This window comes from Acanthaster planci, linkage group LG02, assembly GCF_054643075.1.
Source record: "Acanthaster planci isolate LZ-2023a linkage group LG02, COTS_SCS, whole genome shotgun sequence".
NCBI lineage: Eukaryota > Metazoa > Echinodermata > Asteroidea > Valvatida > Acanthasteridae > Acanthaster > Acanthaster planci.
The window spans coordinates 18906361-18921038 of record NC_141778.1 but is presented as its reverse complement, the minus strand read 5'-3'; the positions used below and the strand labels follow the sequence as shown (position 1 = coordinate 18921038).

Genomic DNA, 14678 nt, shown 5'->3' with positions numbered 1-14678 from the left:
CGCACACACGCGCATGAACTTGGGCATCCCTTTTAAACAAATGAAAATGGCTTTGTCGCGATATTGAGAGAACTGTGACCAATCAAAATGCTAGGCAGTAAAAAAAACTAATTAACGCACTACAAACCATGTCAAAATGTGAAAAAGAACAGTGAGAAAAAATTCTGCACGCAGACAAAATGATTCCAACTCAAAAAACAAAATAACAAAAACCGAAACAGGAAAATTCAAAAAGATAAACTAATAAACTCAATAACCAAGTAATTGGGGAAAAGCTATGATTCCGGGACATGCTAAAGTCGATTACATGAACTTTACAAGGCACAAAATCTGCAGATTACCAGCACAAAAAGAACTGTGAGCAACTGGTTCCGCGCAGCTTTACAAACAAAATAGAGTCTGAAACAAAACCAAAAAAACTCACTCACACAAACATACAGGCTGTCAATGACACCTTTTTACCTACAAGTGATATTCCTGTTCTTTAATACTTCTCTGGCATTGTAAAAATTGTAGGGGTTAAAGAGTACCAAAGCGTGACATCACTTTGAACCAGAAAGTGTGGCACAAACATGGTGGTGCACATTGGTTCACGTGTTGGTTTTCGAGCTAATTAGTTTTACACGCTCAACTGACGTATGTATTCACTTTGGTACTCTATACCAGATACTCACAAATCTTAAGAGTGAGGTTTCAACATTCCTGCAGAAAATGCGATATTTCCTATCCATCTGCTCTCCTTGTTCAGATATTTCCAGGTTAATGTGCACTGCCCATTCATAATATAGCAACAAATGGGGAAATCTCTTTCAACATGCAAACTTTAACCAGCACATGGTGGATTCAATAAACTCCCAACAAAAGTGGGAGAAAATGATTTGCAATTTGAAAACAATCTTGTAAGCAGCCAACTTTGCTTAACAGAAAAAAAGAATTGACTGTTTCAGCAACCTCACTGTGCATTTACATCCTCCCTCACCTGAAAGAACTTGTAACAAAATCATTCAAATCATTGCAAAGATTTCTTATCACTTTCATACTATGTCATCTCACTGGTTACATAATTTGTGGCCTTGGTTCATAACGTGAAACTGATGTCATGAGAAATTTGCTGCAGAAATTTGCTGTTTATAGGCACCCAAATGACAAAGCTCACCAAGTGAAGAGTTTTGCAGATCGCATCACAAATTTGCATTCATGTTCACTTTTGCGCCTAGTATGAACCAACATTTAAACAAAGGTAACACTGAAAAGGTTAAAATTACGCGGTGTTGCAGGTTATCAACTGCCAGCAAACGCCATACCATGCCAACATACAGGAATACAGTGGTCAAAGAGTAACTTTCCCAGCCCAAATTTAAATTTGATTAATATGTTGACTTTCTTAGAATAGTGTTTATAAAAAGTCAAATGTATAATCCAAAGAAAGCAAATAAACTTTCATATACAAAGGCAAATAAACAATAACGCAGCACAGCAATATATTTTTTAATTTACATCAGAAGATCTTAAAATGGAGATCAGTACATTAATTAAAACAAAAAAGCCAAACAATGCCCTTGTTGATACCAATCACGTCAGCAAAACAGACTGACTAAAATATGTCTCTGTGTCCTCCCTCTATGAGCTGAGACAGCTGCAGAAGGGATCCAGAGCAGACATGTTTCCAACACAGTTGGAGTGAACATGTGGTTCTCTTGACATCACTAATGGGATTGCCTGTTGCTATCTCTGAAACATTTTGAGAGTAGAATTCCGTGATCCGTACAGCCAAAAATGAATGTCTTAACACGTCGACTAATGCACATAATTTCACGGGTGCTCCCATTTGCCAGGCATTGTATGCATGCGCGCATATTTAATAGGTACTTTTCAGGTGTGTTTCAACATGAGCATTTTACAGATGTCCCCAACACTGCCAGCAGCATATTTGTTGTGTTTTCTGTATTCAATTTACAATACAAAAGCCTTTCATATCCTACAAGTATACTCACAGTGGCAGAGTGCAGTACACTTGCCACAAGTGTTGCTCGTAGTCGGCAGTCAACGTGTTAAACTATGATTGCACGGACCTTCACTTTGATCAGCTTTGAATCAAAAAACTTGGTTTGCATTTGAATAAATGCCCTATGACAGTATTAGCCTTTAATTTCATTTAGCTCAATCAGGTACATGTGCATCATGTAAGATGGAGAAGGATTGTCTTTATTATCTGAAATATGTGAACCTGACTTTCAAGCATGGTATTGCTAGTTAATGGCACAGTCCCTTGGCACATTACTTTCTAGGAAATTCTGAGATCAAAATATTCTTGGTGGAAAATCTCAGGCTTCCCAACCCAAAGGATTTTGGCCCCAATTCTTCATAGAGGTTGTGGAAACAGCTGAGGAGTACAAGTTCAGGGGAATCCACAATATGGCGACAAATAAAAGAAATACATATAAAATAACCTAAATATGCTTGGGAAAAAAATGAAGAGAAAAAAAATCCCAAGAAACTTTTAACAAGCATCTATGAACATAAAATAACAATACATACATGTAGTTTGAAACAAAAGTATCTTTAAAGCACACATTTGATCTGTTTTCAAATAACAAATAAATGAATTATTGTTAAAAACATTCAAAAAAAGGGAAAGAAAAGAAAAAAAAGGAAAAGTTGGATAATAAAGGTTGATATTCTAAGTGACAAGAAACAGTTTTGAGTAAACAGTGAAATAAGGCTGAGTTTCACAACAAAGTAGAATGTGATTCTCCACACTCCAATGCTCCTAACACAGCTATGGCACTGAATGGTTTCATATTCACAGAGTGTGACACATTCCCAATATGAAAGCACATATAATATTCTCAAAGAGGCACAACATCAATTTTTTTTAATTCATAGGAAGGAACGCATTTTCTGGCTTTGGTAATAAATGTACCAGTAAATAAAGTGTCACATTTTCAAACGTATACAATGTTAATATATAGGACAATAAAACCGAGCATTTTATGCTGACATTTAACTTTAATATGTTAATCACAAGCACAGGTCAAGGCAAAGATTTGACATGAGCGGTGTCAGGGATTACACACACAACCCAATTTTTTTTTCAGCGTCAAATATAAAGAACTGAGGGGGGTAACTGACAAAAAAGTCACACAAATAATAAAACTCAAAGATGTAAGCTTAAACTTCTTCTAATTCTTTTCATGCTGTGAAATGTCCCGACTCTGCTAAAATCATTACCAGTTTTAATGTAAAGTGATCACACCGTCTCTGCACTTAAGTTTTGAGGAATATCAAAGCTCTGTGCAATTCACACCTGGAAACAACGAATGCCAGAAACTGGAACACCCATTTTACAAACCTATAGTGAGTACAAGCAGCCGTGCCTGAGAAGCTATTCACATACATATATGTTCAAATGTCCACATATGTAACAACTGCAATTTTTTTGAAATAGCAAATAATGGCCTCTTCTGGGCAAATCAGTGCCCTCTTTTGCCAGGACTAAGGACTTATTCCCCGTTATGAAAATCAGAATGCTTCAGATTTTTTGCAGTCTGATTAAATTTGAACAATTGACAGGTCCTTAACCACTTGCCGGTACCAGAAATGTATTCTTTATATGCATGGCCGGGGTATCCCCAAAATCAGACAAAGGGAACTGGGCCTTGTAACAAAAGACTGTACTCGTAACAAAAGACTAGGCTGCTGGGAATTACCAACATTTCTTCATTCTCAATAGTGGAGATAATCCAGCCGTGTTTTGAAACAGTATACCACAGTTTTGGGGATTTAGCGCGAGCAGATTACCACCGGGGACAAAAGTACTCCACCACTGCAGTGATGAGCCACGCTGCACACTGATCTGGCCACTATTGAAAAGAGGTCAGCAGCGCACTGTGCCAGTTTCATGAACAAAAGAAAATTACCTGACACCGCAAAATCTGGGCTCTTTTTGCAAGGCGGCAGGCCTGGCTGATATACTACAGTGTCAATAGATGTTGTCTGTCAGATTAAAGTAGAAACCAGACAGTCCTTCGTGTGGGTGTAAGTGTCCAGTAAATAAAGAAAAGAATTTTCAAAGAATTTTGAAAACAGAAAAAAATGATAATTATCCCGTCCAAATATCATCAACGTTGGTAACTACCACTGGCGTTAAGTGGTTAATCTTTCAAAATCTGGAACAGCCTCCTGATGGATTTGGAAAGTCTGGGTGAAGCAGGGTTAAAAACAAGGTCGTGCCGCTTTATAGAACAGTGCAGTACTCCATACTTGTGTGGTGGACACGAAGCTGTTACAGTTTGTAGCTTTGTACAGAATTTCTAATGCTATAAGCGATGTTCAGGCCTTTCTTAAAGACTCGGTTGATTTACATACACTCAATCACACATTAAATGTTAGAATGATAGAATGCTCATCTACATTATGTCCGTGTAGCACACCAGTGTGTTTCTTACTGTTGATATTTTAAACATTGCCATTTCTTGTATCATTATCTGATGAACATTTCAAGTCCAAATCTGAATAAAAGGATGAGTACAAAAAAATTGCAGAACGAAAATCTCTATCTCAAGAAACAACAAAGGCTTTGCAAAACGTGCATATGTGAAATGAAAAAAAAAGGTGTCCAATACTGAAAGAGTCCATGTTGACTGAAACAACCACTTGTCAAATGCCAAAGGCAATTCCATTTTTTTTTGGTCACATTAAAGACTGCCAACATGAAATTCAACAAGAACAGATTATTCTCAAGTACTTTTTATGAGAACGGAGCAAACTGTGTTTACTCACACAAAAGTTTCCCACCGAGTGAATACCAGTGTAAAAGTGCATCTGGAGACATACAAGAGGCCATTGAATTTCTGCATCAATTTCACAAGTGAACAAAGGGTACTCTTTTTTAAGCCCCTTCCTTCAAGAGTAGAACTGAAAAGGAAAACCATGCATGGCTGCCTTACGACCGACCCCCAATGGTTTGCACGCTTGTGAAATGATAGGAAAAATATGAAAGTGGGCAGCCCCTTAGTAAGGGATGAGTTGCTTTTCAAAAGCAATTTCCCTATTCTCAGAATTCAAAGCCAAGTGTATCCTTTCAGAATGTCATCTTTGTCATTTGTCAGTCTCGATGTACAACTCAACACCACCAATGGATTCTCATAGGTTTTGTCGGCGTCAGGTGTCCCAACACCTATCTTGGCACACCAACACATTTTCGTTTTAGAGAAATTACCTTTCACATTTGGCAATGAATTTCATGACCCCCAACTCGTAATTCTACCTTAACCAAAACAAGGATATGGGTGTTGATCAAAGGGGGTCAGGGAGGACATATGCCGGGTTATGCCCCCATTTTTGAGGGATACAGGGGTGAGATTGACCAATGATAAAAATAGCTGAAAACAGCTGAAAAAGGCATAAAGACACTGAATTGTGAAAATCCCCTATACTTTTGTACACAGCCAGGGCGGAAAAAAAAGCTGAACTCCAAAACAGAAAAAGCTGAGAAATCCCACCCCTGGGGATATCACTTTGTTAGCCCCCTCACTTTTTTTGTAGCCAAAGAAAAATTGTAGGCTTACATTTTGTTGTACAGTACCTAACAGCTAAATACTTTGAAAACCATTTTCAAAAATGATAAAAAAGAAATGGATAAGGAGAGATTGAGTAATCTGTGAAAACCTGAGAAAATAGGGTTAATCTGATAAATTGTCTCGTATCGCACAATGCCCCCCCCCTCCATTCTTTAAGAAGTGATTGACGCCCTTGTGCATGGATGCTTGCAAGCTTATGTGTGTGCAGGTACGTGCATGCAGCACTGATGACGTTCACTCTTTGGGTACCAGTTGGTTGCTCTCAGGTTGAAGCCACAAGTCCACAATGCTGTCAATTAGGCTCTGGAGTTCAGCCTTGGCTGCCTCTGGGTCACTGAAGAGAATAAAGGACCGAAAACCATCACCAGTCTAGCCCTGTGGGCTTCAGTAGTACACAGACCACAGAGTGCTCTGACAAGGATTCTGGGACTACATTTCATGGAGCTCCTAGGCAGAAATTTTGCTTGTTAACTTTGTGTGCTTAGCAAAAACCAGCTGCGAACAGCTGTAAGAAGTGTACAGCATCTGACATTTTGGCTTGGTAACCTCTTTCTGTTGAGTATGTGTCTTTTGGGCTAAGCCAATTGAACTGATGATTAAACACACTTTGAACACTGGCCATTCTCAAAGGATTATTTGGCCCAGTGGGCTTAATTAACTGTGGAGGACAAAGAAGAGGATGAGCACATCCTGAATGGCTTTTGATTATGCTCAGCCAGAGTGTGATACAGAGACCCAGTGGAGTTAATCCAGGCCAGCTAGGTTCAATCCAAAGTCCCAATCCCTTTTCAAGATAACCTGGCGGGCTCTCCCCAGAAGGGATGCTGATTTGATGACACGCCTTAGTAGGCTTATAAAACTTCGCCTTTTGCAGAAACACAACCTCACTGGTGAGATGGAAGTTAGATACCCTGCACGATATGCAGTAAAGGGGACCCTCCCAATGTGATGCACAAGCTTTATACCCTACGACTATTGTGCCTACTGCACCCCCCCCCTGGAAATCTGAAAGGAACTCTAAAGATTCCATCAGTACAAAAGATGACACAATAGGAAAGGGTCCTTTACTGTATATCTTGCATCATATGGGGAGGTTAAGGCTACTTGAGTATCATTGCTGACATGTGGCCACGCTCAAATGTTACTTTTTCAGAGATGAAACATAACTTTGTGCATATTCATGTGAAAATTGGTTGTAAGTGGGCCACAACACCCCATCTGCTCTTCCTACAAAGGGGTCGCATTCAATCTCTTCTGCGACACACTGAAGTCTTTGCTCCATACAAAGCACAGCTTCCCCAGGAACAAGACCATGTTCTCACTGTGAGTAAAACTAAACTCACCTGGATGGATCAGCGAAAATCTCTGTGTAGTATTTGATCTTTGGCTCTGTGCCACTGGCTCTTAGGGTGGCTACGCAACCGTTGGCAAAGTTAAATGTGATCATTTGGCTTGTGGAACTTACTGGCAAGATCTATAAAGTAACAAAAAACATGTCAATGGTGGACATAACCATCATGTATTCAAGGGTTACCGTTACCAATCAGCAAAGTCAGCAGTGCATGCCCACACTTGCACTGTTGCATTCTAACAGTGTATGCCCACAATGAAGTTGACCCTGAATGACTTTGCCTTCTTGAAATACTAAACTGAAAGGCAAATGTACTCGTTTTTATTTTCTAACTTCTCAACAAAAATTGCGGAAAGTTTCATTTTGTAACTAAGAGGTACAACGTCAATTTAATGTTTGCTACGAGTTCTCATCCCATAATTTGGAACCTATTCCAGGCATGAACAGTTGGGAATTTGGCTACCCGGTTCCCATGCACAGTGCCAACAGCGACTGATTTGAACTTACTGCTTTGTTATCAGGTTGATTATTGTCATATCCCGTTGTGAGATCTCTAATACCGGTTATCTTGTAGGGACCACAGGCAGTTGGGTACTGTAACATAACCATCAATGAAACAACTTCACAGAAAGTTCTGAGCAGGAGAGTGAGATGAATACACCTGTGTTGCGAGATCTGATGATTCTTTTACCACCAGTTTGCTATGACTACACTTCAAGTATGAGCATTTTCTTTGCATGGTACAAAATGTGCAACCATGGACGTGTGCAAATTTGTTAATCCTTTTTTGTCCATGACATAACAACTTGGAGTCAACAGTCTGTTGTGTTACACACTTTATTACAGATCACTGCGAAGGCACAGTTTTCCGACGTTTTGATGCCCTCGGGTACAAAGCTTGGAGACGAAAATCCTAGCTCATAAGCGTGCCAAGAATTGTGGTACTAATGCACATCAATTTAGATCACAGACATCACTATAATTAGCCCATTACACCTACTTTTCCATCATTAAGTGTCCGAATCCTCTCAAATATGTTCCTCATGGTTTCAGGTTTAAAGCACAAGTAGTAGGAGTTATTGGAACAGTGCAAACCATATCTGGGGGAAGAGTGACACGAGAAGGAATTAAGTGAGTGGAGTTGAGGGAGCAGTGTAGAAGAGTTGAACTGTGTAAAAAAAGTGGTATAACGGTGTTTCCCACCGAGTTAAATTACAGAATGAATTAAAGAGTGGTGGTCATAGCATATATGGATCAAAGTAATTTGGATCAAAGTAATTGAAGGAAGGCCAGATGAACTGATGTCATGGCTTCGGTGATACCTGCATTGTTAGTTTAACTCCTTTGTTGTCCCTCTTTAAACAAAACACAAAACAAACAAACAAACAACAAACAAAATAACAAATAAAAATCTACAGCAGTCTCTTCAAAGTTTGAAGTGACAGTTGACCGAGATGATTACGAATCTAAAAAACTACAAACAGGGAGGGAAATAACAATATTAGCCACCTCATACCCCTAAAACACATCTGCACTAGTAACCAGGAGGCTGTGCTCGAGTCTCACCCATGTAAGATTGTGAATTTTTACACAAGCCTTTGTACGATACATATGTTGGCAAAGGGCAAAAACACCCTATATACAATTGCCGAGGAATGAATTGTCTTGTTAAGAAATGTGTTCTTACGTTTGGTAGATTTCCTGGAGTTTCTCGGTGAAAGTTATGTTTGAGGATGCCAGATAGGCAGCCAGCTGGCCCATCAAGGCTGCAGCACTCACCCCATCCTTGTCGATTACCTCTGTGCCACACATGAAACCTGCCACGATAAACCAAAAAGAAAAGAAAAGGAAAAAAAAAACGGACACTGTTAAAATATTAAATATTTCGCTTCATCACAGCCTTCAGAGTGATTAACTTGACCAGTCCAAGATCATTTAAACTCTAAGGGGATTTTGCCGGGTTGAGGAAAGTAGAACTTGGTAACTACAACTTAAGATGGGCAGCACAATTGCTTAATCTTCTACATTGTGCCTTTACGGACAGTTCAGAAATGATCCTAACAAACATTTTTAGTAAGAGATTAAATAAAGATAGAATTTCCCGTCTTGTCAACATGCCAACTTTAAAAACATGAAATCACCATTTGTAAAAACACAGCAAAATCTCAATACAAACATTAAATCCAAGCAAATTTTTGTAATTTCACAACAGTTGCATAGCCTCCAGAGTCCTCAGACGAACAGAAAATTCCATCCAGAAAAGTTTGTAGACATTGCAAAAGATGCTCTGTAAATATAGCCCTTGGAATCAAGGGCCTCTACAGCTGGAGTGTCACTCTACTCACTGAGATGAGAGTCTTGAGGAATCAAAACAACACTCTCATTATCACAAGGGCTACTGAGACGGTTAATCAATAAAGGCTTTAAAAACTTTCTAAGTTTAAAACTTTTTTCGTATATTTGTTGTACAAACATAATTAAAAGTAACATCTAGTTCAGCAGGTGTGCTATTGGCAAGTAAGGCAAAACAAGCAGAATAAGAATTTGCACAGTATCTTTTAATCTGAATAAGGTGATACTGGGGCTAAAAAACCCCCTGAATTATTAAAAAATTAAATGCTGTGACTTACAAGGGTTTTAAATAGCTAAAACGGCACGAATTCTCTCCCCAATGGCTGTAACAATGCCAATCTTGAGGTAAGGTTTTTGTCAAAAGAGCAAAATAGTATCAAAATCTGAATGATTATACTAGTGTCATTCAAGAATTTTGGGGTCTTAAATCCTAAATTCCGGAAAACTCCTGGGAAATCACATCTGCAGAAAAGTTTCATGCCTGATGATAACAGAGCCTGACATGTATCATCCCTGTATTTGTACACAGCCATGAATTCCACAGAGCTGGAGCAAAAAAACATGATTTAAAAAATCTGAAGTGGAATATATGTGGAGGATATACAATTACCGATGGCTTCTTCGTATGCAAACAGCACCATCTTTCCTTGCTTTGTCAGCTCATCCGCTCTGTTTCCCATCCACTTGAACCCTGTCAGCGTTTCCTGAAGATCAAACCACAGAGGTCATTAACATTACAAGTGCCTCTCAAAAATATGTCAGTTGATAAAGAACTTCACTGGAAGATAGGATTCTACAAAAAAAACAAAACACATATTGATTTCATCATGCAAATGACTTCTGGTGTAAAATGTGGGTAGTAATTCAAGAGGAGATGATTAAAAATTTATTTCCAAGCCATTTTACATTGCTCAAGAGAAAAGGCTGATATTATTTCCCTAACCACGAGACTTTTGATTACTATCAAAGGGAAAACAGATGGCATTTTGAATAAGATTTCCAAGCACCTCACAAGACTTGTCTCCTCCAACTATTGTCAATGCGTGCATCATGAAAAATCTTCTGACATTTTTAACATGATCCCACTTGAGAATGTTAACAATCGTAGGAATCTCAACTGCTTCCTGGGGATACTGCCTAGATGAGCTATCTCAGTATCCATTTCATGCTCGGGATCAAAATAAGATTGAATTTCCTTTGTCACCAGGTGTCAGGATCCGTCACAACTTTCCATGGACTGAAATCAACACTCGGCCAACAACTCAAAGCTGATCAATAGATAGGGGTAAACTCTTCTTTATATAGGATTTGGACGATCACAGCATGAAATGCTAATTATGTACATTTAAATCTACTGGCTGACTGGTGCAAAAATCTACCAAACGACACTAATGGTGATACCCTCTGGTATTCCTGATAAGAAATGGAAAGTTGATCTGGCAAAAGTGGTATTGTGAAGAGTAACTCCAAACTTCCTGGAGAGCTGTTTGGATCGATGCAAACTTGAGTCTTGGTTTTACTTTTTTGCTACATCTGCTAAGGTCCAAACTAAACATAACAATTACGCTGGCTTCAAGCAATGTAGCAAGGTATGATGTATTCTGATAGATCTTTAGCTGATACTAAGTCTTGTTTCCATATCGACATAAAAACTGCAGAGAGTAATGCAATAGAGACGCAAACTGCAATGCGGACAAATGGGAACATGCCAAACAGTAGAGTCACCCACAACACAAGCCAACCCCAAATGGATCGGCAAAGTTGAGCCCAGTTCAGCTTTGCCGACTGTCTGCGTCAAGTCGCTGAGTAGGCCTATACAAACATTCATGCTGGCATAACTGGCGTACAACGATGTTTCTCTCACTTAGTACCACTCATTTTGTCCATTTGCTCCTTATTCTAGTTATTAGGAGAAAATGCAACCCTACTCATCAACAAACTAGCTGACCATTCACAAATTACACCAAACTTGAGAATTAGTTCGGCTTCAAGAGGCGACATTTCCACCTAAAAAGGAATTTTTCCCAAATATTTTCCAAGTTTTGGATGCCATTTTGTTAAATTTTTTGGTGGAATGATGTCGCACAGCATCTCTTCCGCAACTGTCTGCGTCTTGACGTCTTGCGGACCATCTGCGTTACAAACGACTACATGGAAACCAGGCTTAAGTCTTGTGTGACTGTGACACAGCCAAGTGGATTCATACGTACTGGCACCACAGGTGTGGCTACACCTGTGCTGAACAATAGTAATTGATAGGGACAAATTTGATTGGGGGCAAATTATCATCTCCACAACCCAGTCCCGAGTTTCCTACAAAGATAATGTCCAAATCTCGATGTATGGCTGGCCAGGGCAAGTACACAGAAATTGGCATCAAGTACAAAGTGACATGGGTGCCTTGCATTGTGGCAAATCCCCATTCAATGTGACATATCCCACATCCTCCAAAATCTGACCACCTCAGGTGTAGGATTATGGTGGATTAAAGGGGGTCTAAGCCCCCAGTTCTTACGTACCACAAACTGGAAGCCTTCTTTGGTGCCAATTGACTTCAGAATCTTGGAGGATACTGTACTGGCAAGCATGTAAACATCTGGATCTAGTGGGTGCAATATTACATTTGATCAACTTATTAGTGAATCCAACATGAGGGTATTCCTTTTAGTCTTTGTTTTAAGCAAAAAGCCACTTTTCAATGTAACAGTTGACAACTTAAACAATGGGTATTCAAAAAGACACAAGTGTGCAAAATGAGTATCACTGTCTGTTGTATTTATGTCAAGCTTTTCTGACAGAGCTTTCCAAAAATGGCCTCTTGGTGATGTTGTGTACTGTAATTTGGTCAAGGACCCAATGTTATGGACAGCTTAAGCACAAATTATTGCTCAAAAATTTACATGCTTAAGAAAAATGAGAACAGAACTGATCGAAAGCAGTATATATGACATGAGTTTTTGACTGGAAACCTGTTTCTGCTAAGCAAATAGATTTGGAACTTTGCAAATATCTGCACTAAGCAGCTTTACGAACTTTGGTCACTCAAGGGGAATACGAACGTGTTCCGTTATTCTGTGCCTCCGGATGCAACTTCTGGTAACAGACCCACATCCACCAGCCGAGCAGGGCTCCCAACTCATTGCCTGTGAAGATCTTCCAGCTGCCGTTGGACTGCTTCTCAGCCAGGGCAAACCGGTCCGCATCCGGGTCATTGGCAAAGATGATGCTGCTGTTGTTCTCATTGGCGGTGCGAATGGACAGGTCCAGGGCGCTCTTGCCTTCCTCAGGATTGGGGTACTTGACGGTTGGGAAATCTGGATCAGGACTGTTCTGTGTGAGGAAAAACAATGGAAGACGGGCAGCACTGTTTAAATGTGGGCCTTTTGGCACCCCTTTTACAAATCCTCTGCAACTTTTCAGGCAATTTGGGAGTGATTTTTAACACAGTTGTGAGAGCTTGAGTGCTTGGATACTGGACAATCTTTAACCATTGAGGAAAAGAAAAGCTGACAAGGTTTTTTCAAGTGACTTTTATATGTCTAGATGTACTTTGCATACTTTATAAACACTGTATACTCAGTGCTTATAAATATATACGCCAGGGACGGGCCAAACCTGTAGTTAAAATTTTCGTCTGTTGTTCTCCTCCAGCTTTTTACCTGTTCAACAACATCAATGACTGGAGGTAGGCCGACTGCCTCAAACGCTTTCTTGACAAAGTCTGTGCCCACACCATGCATGGCAGTGTAGGTGATTCTCCAAGGACATTTCACATTCAGGTCTCTGCATCAGGGGAAAAAAAAAATCAGAACTCAAACATGATGCCGCAAATGATCCATTTCAGAATTTTCACTCGTGTTGACAGACAGAGTTGAGGTAATTACCTCCGTCCAATCTTAAAAGCCTGGAACAGATGATGTAAGAGTAGTCACAATGGAATTTAATAAGAGCATGCTGGCTTGTGAAAGTTGCCATGTCTAACTTCCCAAGTCTAGATGGATTTCTGGTATATTTTGTGCACTTTTTGTTATGTAAATTTTAATCTTTTGAGATTTAGGCACTGTATAGTTTCAAAGAGTCATCAATGAATAAAATTAATACAATGTTAATGTATTATACAAGAGCATAGGTCACACTGTCACGATTTTGGTCCCAACAACGCCTGATTAACTGCGGGTATGTTTATTGCAATGACTGGAGAATATAGGGCTCAATTGTACGGATACTGACGGTTATTATATGGTGAAGCTATGAACATTAAGGACATTTGTACCAATTTGAAGCAAATTCATCATGTTTGAGTTATGATGTAGCAAGAGCTCAATAGTTCTAATCCACTGGAGTCAGGAATACATGACGATAATAGACAATTGCAGACAATTATCCCCATTTTTGCATTTGTAGAAAGATTAATCCAAACAGTCCTCAATCCTTCACCTGTTGGAGGACTGAGGACTGTTAGGGTTGATAAAGATTTATCACTTGCATTACACACGTACATATATAGGTATTGAAACATCTCAAAATGTACTACATGCTTATAAATTTGTACTGAACCTCCACTTAAAACATCCATGATTAACCAAGGAGGGCTATGAATGTATCTCAGATGGCCAAAAGAATATGCCCAATAGACCTACAACATAATGACATAATGCAGTGTTAACCGCGGTGCATTGTGGGTGAAAGGTGGGGATGTTGCAGAAATGTGTCGACGTGAACAAAATGTTGTGTAACGTACACTATATGGCGTGTGTATTGACCTGACTAGAAAAAAAACCCAAGATTTTCGATTCGCCGAAATGGTCCAGGTGAACTGTGGTGTTCCACTGTATTTATCAAGCACTCAATGAATGCCAGAGCTGCATTTTTAAAACTTCCACGGGACTACAAAAGGCGATAGATTTCTGTGAGAAATAAGGCCATCAAAGCGAAGTCAAAGTGGACCTCTGTATGGAGACTACATTTTGTAGGCAGAGACAAGACTTGCGCATACGATGTATCGGATCCAACAATTTTCCCGTGGACAAGTCAGTGGGAGGAGGTTGTTTCCCGGCAAAATGAACACTGAACAAGCTGCCTTTCTCTTCAGACATGATTTGGGAACTACATACATGAAACTCTTTCTCATGATTGTGCTGGTACAACAGAGGAGAACTATAACTTCTTACGGAAGAACCAGGACCATCTATTCGTAAATTGTACACATCGTCATGATACAAGATGAGTCATGACTACAATGGGAGCTTGGCTTTTTAAGACTTGACTGAATGACAAGCCTGGGGGAAGTAACATGAATGAACAACCAAAGGTAACTGAAGACGAAGTAACATGAATGAACAACCAAAGGTAACTGAAGATGAAGTAACATGAATGAACAACCAAAGGTAACT

At 39.5% G+C, this 14678-nt stretch overlaps 1 protein-coding gene across 1 annotated transcript in view; it reads right to left on the bottom strand.

Moving 5' to 3' along the window:
* Nucleotides 1-455: 455 nt before the first annotated feature.
* The window catches only part of LOC110979809 (glucose 1,6-bisphosphate synthase-like), a 30431-nt gene continuing 16208 nt past the window's right edge, over nt 456-14678 (bottom strand). Inside the window, exons 8-16 of the mRNA XM_022235880.2 lie at nt 12945-13068; nt 12345-12615; nt 11805-11887; nt 9896-9989; nt 8621-8750; nt 7934-8033; nt 7441-7527; nt 6926-7056; nt 456-5916 (exon numbers count right to left, since the gene is read on the bottom strand). Coding sequence (XP_022091572.1) covers nt 5817-5916; nt 6926-7056; nt 7441-7527; nt 7934-8033; nt 8621-8750; nt 9896-9989; nt 11805-11887; nt 12345-12615; nt 12945-13068 — 1120 coding nt within the window. The 3' untranslated portion in view covers nt 456-5816. The remainder of the gene's footprint in view (nt 5917-6925; nt 7057-7440; nt 7528-7933; nt 8034-8620; nt 8751-9895; nt 9990-11804; nt 11888-12344; nt 12616-12944; nt 13069-14678) is intronic.